We start from the raw sequence: 11,940 nt of genomic DNA, 5'->3' as shown, positions 1-11,940 counted from the left end.
ACAAAATTTCACTTCCGTAGTGCATCCATAGGCAAACGGACAGGCCTAGGTGACAAACAAGGCAATCCTTCATGAACTCAAAGCTCATATCTCCTGAGCTAAGGGTTTGTGCGTAGATGAGGTGCCCAGTGTCCTTTGGCCTATCAAACTACAATCAAAATGATGAGTGTTCGAAGAAGGAATGCATGAGCTTGAGACGTTGAAGGGGAGGCAGGTAGCCTGTGCTTGGAACATTGACAACCTCAAAAAGTATTGCCTACGAGCTCAAGAGTTAAGCATCCGTGACTTCAACTAGATAATCAAAATTTTCACTAAGGATGAACGACTATCTTCTTCGACGACCTAGTCAAGCACGTTGGAAAATCATATTTCAAAGAGAATTCAAAGGAGATGCCAAGTTGCTTTGTTCCTAAAGGTCCCTAGTCCCAACCTAATAGTGACCTCGACAGTTTAATAAAGCCTAATCACTTCAGCATATGGGCAATTCAAGTATATCTTTTATTATAACTAGTTGGGACATAGGTAGTTCGGGTCATATCCCATACTATGGCTAATTGCCTTGGCATATAGTTATCTCAGGTTTATCCCCTACTATCTCTAGTCACTTCGGAGCTAGGCACCTTGGGTAAACCTATACTTAGAGTTATTTTTGAAGTAATATTGTATTGAGAACAGATGAATGTGAGGTATGCAAGAAGTGAATTGAATTCATTACTAGATCAGTAAATTTACATCAGTATTGTCAAAAAAAAAAAGAGAAGAATTTTCTAGACCGAGATTAGAGGCTCAATGCAGTACATATATCTACATGGGAGTTCCAAGAAAAGAGGCAAAAATCTTTCAAACATCTCGAGGCTCCTCGTCCCCATCTCCAGCAATAGTCTCGGTAGCTTCCTTGTCTATGACATCCTTGCCGGCGGCATCCAAGTCGGCCTCCTCCAATGTACCTTTATTGATCCTGTTGTCTTCCTCCTTCTCAGAGTTCGGGTCCTCATTGACCTTATCGGTCATCTCCTTGGTACAGGCAAAGAAAGTGATGGGTCCGAGGTTAAGCTTGGGGTATACCAACCTTACAAACATCTAGCAGAGCTTAAAACCCTTATGGAAAGCCAAAGTGTTGAGGTCCTACCTCTCCTAACGAAAACCCAATAAGGCCTTGTACTCCTTGATGGCGTGGGTCTTGGCCTCCTTGATCGCATCCACAATAATGGTCTCACGATCGGCAAAAGAGGCTTCTTTCTCCTCGAGATCTTTCTTGAGTTCAATAGTCCACTCTAGTCTGGACTAGTACTCTATCGGCACTGCCTCGGCCTCAACAACTCTTGCAAGGTGCCGCTTAGACTGCACCACGAAGTTGATCTATAGAAGAAGAGAAATTCGCTAAGTATAAGAAAACATTTCTGAAGCAATATAATAATGGGTTTGAAGACTTACCACCATGGCATAACGCATCACTTTGGTGCCCAACTCGGTAGGACGCATTTCAGTCATGTTGGAGACCTCCTCAGGGAAGATAGCCTCCTTGCTCTTGTAAAGGCAGGTTCGGATATCCATGATAGATCACCTCTCCTCGGGGACTTCTCCCACAGAACTGCCCCTAGGATGCCGAGGGCGCACCTCGGGTGACCGGACCACCTCAGGTTGGTGCAACTACTCCTTCTCCTGGTCCTCCTCAACCAAGTTAATGATCGGAACCTCCTCAGCCGTGGTGGGGACATTGGGCTCAGAAACTGGCGCCCGAGGTGCATCTTCATGGGATGCCTTCCTCTTTCTCTTCTTCTTCTTCATATCCGAGAGCAACCCTATAAATGAAAGATCTGACATGTTGCTTGCAAAAGAATGTCGAAAGTCAACTAAATCAGTATGAAGCAAAGGAGTAAAAGTTGAGTACCCACACCCGAAGTGACGACCTACCTAGAGGACTTAGCCTAGCTTGAATAAGCTTCTCCTCGGATAAGAAGTCCTCTAGTTGCAGATTGCATTCCACCAGGTCCTGCATCTTGGCTTCCATACGCTCATCCATCTCTTCCCTGATGTCCTTGATCCTTTTCCTCTAGTGTGTCGAGAAACACCACCCGGTACCTAGGGTGACAAAGAAGTACTTGCTCTTCCAGGCCGGGACCATAGATGGGAACCCGTGAAGAAGCTTATACCCAGGCCGGTAGGATAATTAATAACTAAATTTCCCCAAGCAACTAGTTGGGTTTTGTTTAATTTGAATGAGGGTAGTGAAAGCTTTGATGTCCAGAGGGAGCCCAAGCTAGTGAAAAGGAAAATTGTACTGTCCAAGGTATGGACAAAGTTCGGGTGCAACTGGCTAAGGGTAATACTATAAAAATTCGAGGCCTTGGTGATAAAGGGGCGAAGCGGGAATCGGAGACCGCCTTTCAGGACTTCTTCGAAGACAGTGACCCCATTTTCCTCGTTCTCCCAAGGAAATCCCTCGACTAGAAGAGAATAGTTGAGGTTATCAGGAAATCTATACACAACAACTAGGGTACAGATGCCATCCTCAATCTTGAACCGAGGCCCTTTTGTTGGAATCTCGTTGGTCTTGAACCAAGGCCCTTTTGTGGGAACCTCATCAGTCTTGAACTGAGATGCCATCCTCAGCCTGACCAGACCCAACCTTCTCCTCACTAGACTCACTACTACCTGACATAACGGAAGGAAAGGAACAAAAAAGTGAGCAGGGGAAGATGACTCACCAAAGAGAAGGAGAAACAAGCGGCCTCAATGACCAACCTGACTACATTGACAATGCATGCTCCGCGACCTCCAATTGCACGAGAGCTCAAAGTGGGACAGAGAAAAATGGGTCCCCAAGGGCCCTATTTATAACTGGTATAACTAACCACAAATGGTCCAAATCGATAAGATCCAACGGCTCCTAGGGGTGTGTTTATTCACGTATCGAGGCCAAATTTGGTTGAGCGCATTTTTGACATCCGTGTAGTTTATAGTCCATGTGTACCCAAGACGCAGCCTCACCCTTAAGGTCGAGCTAGTTGGGTCATTCATGTCTAACTCATAGGTTGGACCTCTGTCAAGCCAAAGGTTGGGCCAAATCCACCTAAACTCATCATAAATCCCCACCCTGAGTTGACTACCTCAGGCTCAAAAGTGGAGGGCAATTGATGAGGGATAATTCGGCCCGACCCATTAGCATGCAGACACGCAGAGTGACATGTTGATTAGATGACATCTTAGCATTTCTGAACACCTCAACAGGTTAGGTCAACTCGGGCACCTCAGATACCTTGGCTAAAACCGAGGTCCAAGTAGCTTGTTGTGTCTCGACTTGCCATGGTGCCACGTAGTGCTCTTCTAGAAGGGAGCCAGTTGTCTCCGATCTCTTTGTGATCACGCCGCTCGTCAGCGTTGCTTATCTATATCCCCCCAAATTGGATAGACTTGGCTGGATAAGCCTTATCCACTCACATAGGGCTCTTCTTCGGGTACGAAACTAGCTCCCAGTCTAGCAAGCCGACGATCTTGGAGGTGTTTCGTGAGAATTATGGAAGCTCACCTATAAAAAGGGACCACCATCATCCTTGTGAGGTATGCACAATTTATCTCTCAAATACTAGCAATCTTGTTCTCAACTCTCTCTAAAATCTCAAATTCACTAACTTAAGCATCGGAGTGCCCACACTGGGTAAAGTACCCTGAGACCTCTAATACTACTTTCTTGTATTTTGATTGGCTACGCGTTAGATGTACGTTTGAGCTGCCTTCCAACAAGGAGAGACCAGATCGTGCATCATCAATAACAAAAAATAGAAAAAAATTGGGCACATATCTAATGTTACATATTCATAAAAATAAATATTGGGTATATCACTAACATTATACATTCATTATCAATGATGGAAATATAATACAAAATTTAGTGTCAACCTAGAAATCAAATTATTTTCCTTTTTGGGTTAGGGTTAGTGGTTTGGGTTAAATGGATTAATCAATGATATGATAGTTAAATAATAAATCTTTAAAAAATGAAAAAGTACAAGTAATCAAAAGAATATATAAAAAATTATAAATTAATTATGCCAAACAAAAATTAAGTATAATAAGTAAAAATTATGTATATAATGTAAATGATATATAATTTAAAACAAATTCAAAAGTAAAGTTATTTTCTTTTCTAGAGGGTGGGTCAATTATCCAACTTTTTAAAGAAACTTATGATGTCATAATTGAATAATAAATATTTAAAAAAGATAAAACACAAAATTCCGTCTCATTTGAGAACATTTGTAATGTTATACATCCATCATAATAAATAAAAATAATTGTTAAAATAAAATTTATTTTTATTTATGGAAAAATTAATGAAACACAAAATTTAATAATAATAATAATAATAATTTTTATTATAATTTAAAATTTCCACATGTAAATGCATGTGCGCATTTATTACAAGCATTTGAGTTTATTTTTAATCATATTATTACTTTTGTTAAGTTTCAATTTTTATCTTAATTATAATATATCTAAAATTCAAATAATTAATGTGAAACAAATTTCTCATATGCATTGCACATGCTTAATTACTAGTATATTAAAATTTTTATATAATGTAAAATTTTGCCGTTTCCTTCCCATTTGCCCCGGCGAAGTAATGCTCCCTCACTAGTGGGAAATAAAAGAAAATGGACAAATGCACTTATCTAGAAAAATCTTTCCTGAGAAACACTTTTCCAGGTGATAACTTATCGAAAAACGAATGGGACCTTAGATAAATCATGGAAAACTAGGAGTCCTTTTGGGAGGGCTTCTATGTTGATTGAGCTGCTTCAGAGAAGCTACCTGACATAGCTCCACTGGAAAGTTTATCATTCACATAAGCCTATTTTTGATTTCTCGTTTTTTACCAAACATGGTTTCATGGCCTTTTGGGTTTTTCGGTTCATCTAACAACGCAAGAAACCGTTACATAAAAGCCCTCCCAAACCAGCCCCTAGAAAGAATGTCATTTTCCTTTACAAGCAATTCAACCTTATAGAATTACAAATCTTTGAAAAAATTTTCATAATGCCAAACTCCAATATTAATTGCTTACGAAGAGGGAAGGGGAGGAGGAAGAATTTGGTGGTAATGGGATAGTCATGATTGCCTTCAAAGAAAACCGATAGTACTTCCAAACTCATGAGGGGGGATGAAGACTTGGGACGGGATTGGTAGTAGTGGTGAGATGGTTGGTGTGTTAGTGACAAATGGTAAAGAGCTGAGTGAACATGGGAAAATGGGATTTGATCCTCACAGCACTGTTCACACAGTTCGTTCGTGCATTCCCATACATTGAGAATCTTTCTCTATGGAATAAGGTATACAAGTATGAAGATATTCTTAATGCATGGCTGTAAAAAACTCAAAACAAAATGAACATGGTCGTGCGAGCATTGAATCCGATCTCTCAGAGAAAAGATAAAAGTAAGTGACTGGACTAGATCTTTTCTTTATTCAGCAACTGAGTGGATTATATTTAAAGCCCACCCTATTATTAACTGGGCTTGACCCAATTTATTTTTTCCTCCGAAGCTTATAAAACTAGTAATCTAATTCAACGAAAATCTCAGCCCTCCAACAAGACAGAGGTGGAGCAATTCTGATCAAGGATAGAAACAACGCAAATATCAAGAGGATAAGGGTTCCGTAAACGGAAAGAAAAGACAAGGCTAGAGAATGGAACCCAGATGTTCTACCTATTTTTTATTATAATTTCTTAATTCATAATACAGATGTATGATTGCAATTCACGACGAATAAAGAGTGAATATGAAATCCCGTCTCCTAGAAATGAGCCACTTTATTATAACCAATAAATTATTTAAGGATGGAAGGAGCAATCTATAATTCTCGATAAAGAATCTTTACGCCAAAGGGAGAAGAACTCTCCACCAACGGAGCTAGATGATTCTCACCTCTTGACATAAATGCTATCAAAGTCCAACTAGACCGTCAATGATGCTTGAAAATTCATCACCTGATATCTGATTCGATTATTTTTTGGATTCAAACGGTGTGTTTTATGTATTTGATTTGGATTCAAATTTGTTTTAATCTGATCCGATTAAAATCTAAATTCAATTATATTATAATATTTATTAATTTTAATATATAAATTATATATTTATATTTAAAATTATAAAAAAATATTTTTATATATTATATTATATATAAATTTATATACATAATAAATTCAGTATGTTATATATTCACATAAATTTATTATATATAATTTTTTTTTTAAGTTAAAGCAGAATTGGATTAAATTCGATCCAAATCCATTTGGATTTAAATTCGAAACCAAGGTCTTGGGATACAGACTAAGAGAATAAATTCAGTATGAAAGTTTTCAATAATCAAATCGATTCAAATTTTGCTGAATCCAATCCGATTACAGCAGTACTAACAAGGAAACCAAACTACTCCACTGACTACAGTACAGACTAAGAGAATAAATCCTCTTCAAAATGATGTGAAATATTTACAAGAATCTTACTTAGGCTAAACTAACAGAACGGTTATAAATTTATAATTGGTCATCATGCAGTTAAGTTTTTGGGCATGGTTGATCAAATAGTTCACTACCACATAAATAAGTCGAATTTGACCCAAGTATCCAATACTTAAAAGGGGCAAAATTGGATTTTAACTAAATTTCATCCACATTTAATGTTATATGCAAACTGATCTTCACTCATTGTTGTTAACCGAGGGAAGGCTTTTGTCTAATAACATTACATGGTAAGAGAAGTCTTGGTCCATTTTAAAAAGTGAGAAGTTTAATTTTAGTATTTAGGAGAAACATGGATGGAGGTTTAATTCTTTTACCCAAGGTTTTTAAAACCTAATTGGACAATGAAACCGTTCAGGGTCTAGTTCTCGGGTTGAATCGGACAATGATCATTTTGACAAAAGAAATAAAAATAAATAAATAAATGACCAAAAACCACTGGATGATTTGAACGGTTTGAGCAGTTAGACTACCTGGATCAGTAGTTTGTTGACCAAATTAACAGTTTTTGGCCAAAAAGATGATTCTTGGGTAAAATGGAATCGATCAAGTGACTGGTTCCTGATTTTTCCAGTTTGACCATTCGGTTCGGTCTGGTTTTGATAACCATGCTTTTACCCACATTAAATTTTTACGTCCTCCAAAAGTACTCCAATGGTTGACTATAGGTCAAGTTTGAGCAATAGAGAAAACCTACTCCATAGGCTTTTTGAAACTTAAGTCGGAACAGTAGAGGTGTAAATCGGGCCGTGTCGCCCGTGGCTTGGCAAGAACTTGGATTGACCTGGCACGGTGATCTACAGGTCGTGCCAGGCCGACCCCCAAATTTTTTACCGAGGAGGGCAGCACAACCCATAACGGCCTATGAACCAACACAGCATGGCCCGTACTTTGCACGAACCGCCCACGGGCTTGATTGACCACTTGGATAGAACACTAACCTCTAGCTTGATTGACTACTTGAAGCCAAGCATCCATAAAACCTTCAAATATTCTCGTAATCTGGAGTTGGGACTTCAAATAATTGTTATACATTTTATATGAAATCATTTCAAGTAACATGAGATATCTGTGGAGAAAATAGGGGCCATTTTTTATATTGCTTTTTTTGGTATTTGGTGCCATGTATCACTGATAATTCCCTTTTTCCCAAATTGGTGATTGTAGGAATTGACTCCACGTCAAGTATTATAATGAACCAACTAATATACCAACATGCCATCCCTCGGTTGATTCTATAGTGCTAATTTAGGGAGTGTTCTGTAACGTAAATGAGAAATTGGGTGGCATGTTTTCATCCACACCACACTCCAATAGGATAGTTGTTCTGCACCATGGACAAAAAATGCGTATATTGATCCATACCCCACCTTAATGGGCGTTCTACAAGGTGTGCCACATTTCTATCCACTTGTGTTTTGATTCCATGTATCTCAAGTACAACATGTGAGATTATCTTTGTCGTTAATCATTAAAACACAATATTTTATCTTTTAGTAATATGTATAATAGAAAAACATTAATAAATTACAAAAAAAAAATAAGATTTAATAAAAATAATAAAAATAATAATAATTAATAATACTAACAATAATATTAATAATATTTAATAACAAATAATGATATTAATATTAACTAAAATTAGTAATAATAATGATTAATATTAACAAAAATAATATTAATAATTGGTGATTAATAAATAGTATTAACAATATTAATAATAATATTAAAATTTGATAATAATTAATAATATTGTTACTGATTACTAATAATTAAAATTGATTAATAATATTAATAAAAAGATATATTCAAAACTTATTAATTAATAAAAATATTATTAATAATATTATTAATATTGTTTTATGAAGTTATTGACAATTTGACAATACTAGTATTTATTTATGTAAAATACAAAATAATAAATATACATTTATCCAATTAAATGTTATTACTTTTTCATACAAGCTCAAATAGCATGATATATGCAATCTCAAAAAAATGTTGATTTCTTCTAAATCCATAGTTTTACCATAAATAAAATTTAAGAATTTAACATGGTTCTGAGTACATCTAAAAAGTTTAAAAGTTTAAGGGATGAAATAATAAATGGCTAAAAAATAATAAAAGTCAAGCATCAAGCTCCTTATCTTTTTTCAAGTGTGAAGAAGAATCCCTTTCATTGAGAAATTCCCGCCTGAGTTTGTAATACTTCTCTATTTCTTCCTGCAATCTAGATTCATGATCTCTCTTCATCTTGATCATTTCATTAATCAGATCATCCTTTGACATGAGCTTTAACTTAATTCTCGGAATCCATAGTGCAAGGCATTGTTCTTTCGGGCTCCTCATGTTCAACACTTTCCTCTTGAAGGGAAGCAGGCAATCTGATGTGGTTAGTCAATCCCTTGTGAAGGAACTCATGAGAGGATAGTTGCCCCACTTCAGGCCCAGAAAACATTTTAGCAATGCATCTAGTTCTTGACGTAAACTTGAAATCTCGCTGATCTTTGTCAATTGGATTATGTTTTGTCTATCACAAACTTGAGCATTTTGTAGCCACAACTTTGCTTCAGATTCCTCCTGCAAGCTCCTAACTGAATAATTTTGAATTGCCATTACTTCAATTTCTTCTTGAAACTCACGCTCCCGTTGCCACTCATGAAGTGATGCCTTGGACAAGTAAATTATATCATCAACCTGTTCAAAAACAGTTTTTAATATGTTCTTCAACATCTTGAGGCTTTTATCCACCTTCACCCATTTGCTTTCCTTTACAACTCGAGGCTTTTATCCACTTTGCGCGGGCCGCCCGCGGGGGAGAGTTCATCACGTAAGAGTTCCATCAAGCTATTGATAGAAGTTGGGATCTGATGCATTTGACTTCTTGCATCCAGTGTCTTTAACAAATAGGGGCTATATATATCAAACTATTGATAGAAGTTGGGATCTCATGCATTTGTTTGCACATACTTCTTATGAACTTGCATTCAACTTGTGATGGGCATCTGCGTACCCATGCATATGAAACCAGTGTAACGGAACACCTGTTATGTCATAGACTGAATGCAAGTAGACAAGTGCAGCGAACTCTAACGTTCTATCCTGCTGCCACGAGGGTGTTTTCTTTTTGGAGGGGAGGGGGAGGGGGTGTAGGGTGCTAACTTGTTATGAGTTTGGGGGATCGACTACCCCATGTTATAAATAACAATAAGCACTGCACAATTTCTACAACAATTAAATATACAGACCTAGTTGCTCATTATGTAACATCATCCATCGTCATTAAAAAAAGGGCAACCGCCCTTAGGGGTTGTGACACTTCTGAATCCCAACACTTTGATCCCTCAGTTAATTTCATGGAATGATGGAATGTTCTTTCAAATTTCAAAAACCCCAAATTATCCTTTCCCTCTATAACTTAGGGCCTGTTAGGTTTGCGGGAATCAGGCCATTCTGATTCCAACTGTTTGTTTGGAAGGAATCTGAATCCAATTTCTATTCTTGTTGGAATGACATTCTTTAATTTGAGGGAATGGATATTTCTTCATTTTCTCTTGGGAATGAAATTCCATTCTAGATTATTTTAATTCCGACTCTAATTCTTGTTTGAACCAAATAGATAATGGGAATAGAACATTTTAATTTCAGTTCCAAGGGATTTTGATTCCGATTCCATTTACAAACCAAACAGAACCTCAATTTTTCTAAAATCTTATAAGCTTCACCGGTGAAGTTGTTGTAACCGAAATAGCTGATGTGGCAACCATAGAGCTACTTGCCTTCCACTTGCTTTTCCTACGTGTTCCCTTTCCTTCAAGTATAAATATGTATAATGTTTTATATCAAAATACAAGAAGAAGAAACTTTTCTTCATCGCACTTATCTTGCTCTGTCATCTTTCGCCATCACACTCGTTTTCTTCACCGCACATCTCCACGGTTTTGTCATGGTAACAAAGCCGTGACTACCAGATTACTTTCTTCATCACAAAGGAACTCTTTTATGTGTTTCTCCTCTGTCTTCCGCCATTTCTTTCTTCCTTTCTTGCGAACCATTTCCAATCCTCTGTTCCAAGATTACTGCGCAGAGATCCCCTGTTCCAAGATTGTTCGGAGTTCCGTCATGGCCGGAGATATTGGTCAAGCTTCTCCTTACTACCTGCATCCCTCAGACAATTTGGGATCAGTATTGGTTTCTTGTCCCCTCACTGGAAAAAATTACTCCATGTGCTAGCGAGCTATGAGGAATGCTCTACGAGCGAAAAACAAATATGGCTTCAATTCCGAAACCAAACATGGCAACAATGGAAGGGATGGCATGGGAGAAGTGTAACTCCATGGTCATCTCATGGTTGTTCAACTCGTTGGCTTGTGATCTGCATGAAAGCGTCGCCTATGCAGACACGACACGAGTAGGAAATGGTCCAAGAATCTACCAGTTGAAGCGAGATTTGTCATTGCTCCGCCAAGGTGAGCTCTCGGTTGCATCTTACTACACCAAGATTAAGGGACTGTGGGATGCATTGGCGGATTTTGCAGTTGTTTCTGATTGCACATGTGGTGCGGCCGTGCGGGTAAGGATTTTTCTACAGAGCAAGAAAGAGATCGCCTCTATCATTTCTTGATGGGGCTGAATGGTTCAATTAACAACATTCGTTCTAGTATCTTGGCTTTGGAACCGCTTCCCAGCATCAGTCGTGCCTATGCCCTCATTATTCAGGAAGAGAAGCATCAGGCATTAGTTTTCCAACAGGGTACCATACCACCTGAAGCTACGACCTACAATATTTCTACCAAAACCGGAAACCGTGGCAACCTGCGCTCAAAATATAAGTGTGATCACTGTATAAAGACCGGCCACATGAAGGACCGCTGCCATGAACTTCATGGCTATCCAGATGGGTGGGAGAAAGGAAGAACCAACCAAAAGCACCATACGAGTGCTCAGGACCGTTCTCATTCTAAAATTGCAGCTTGCACCACGACTAATACATTTGGAACAACACAATTTTCAGCCCGTAGTCTCACACCAGTTTACGGCTCCTAAATTCTGCTAGCCAACACTTCAGTGCAACCTATGTTTCCAGTAAGCGCTTCTCTCCACTTGGTGAACAATGTTCTTGGATTCTTGACACCGGAGCGTTGGATCATATGACCTCCAACCTATCCTGCCTGCTCCACCATGAAATTTTGAAAGTTCTTATTCCTGTACATTTGCCCAATGATTCTGTTATTACTGCTACACACAAAGGAACAGTTGTCCTAGCTCCCGACTTAATGATTCGAGACGTCCTTTATGCCATCTTTCACATATAATTATGTATAATGCATACATATGTACATATCTTATTTTATATTATATTATATATTTTATATATAAATATTATAACATGTATAGTTTATATTATATATAATATT

At 37.9% G+C, this 11,940-nt stretch overlaps 1 protein-coding gene across 1 annotated transcript; it reads left to right on the top strand.

Annotated features, from left to right (window-relative positions):
- Positions 1-10,793: 10,793 nt before the first annotated feature.
- Positions 10,794-11,569, top strand: LOC148870399 (uncharacterized). Its single transcript, XM_088969969.1, has 2 exons — positions 10,794-11,096; positions 11,243-11,569. Exons 1-2 carry the CDS (start codon positions 10,794-10,796, stop codon positions 11,567-11,569), a joined length of 630 nt encoding a protein of 209 aa, XP_088826095.1.
- The last annotated feature ends 371 nt before the right edge of the window (positions 11,570-11,940 follow it).

This window comes from Nelumbo lutea, chromosome 2, assembly GCF_056320005.1.
Source record: "Nelumbo lutea isolate HS-2025 chromosome 2, American lotus-T2T, whole genome shotgun sequence".
NCBI classification, from domain to species: Eukaryota; Viridiplantae; Streptophyta; class Magnoliopsida; order Proteales; family Nelumbonaceae; genus Nelumbo; species Nelumbo lutea.
This window is presented reverse-complemented; position numbering and strand designations above follow the sequence as displayed.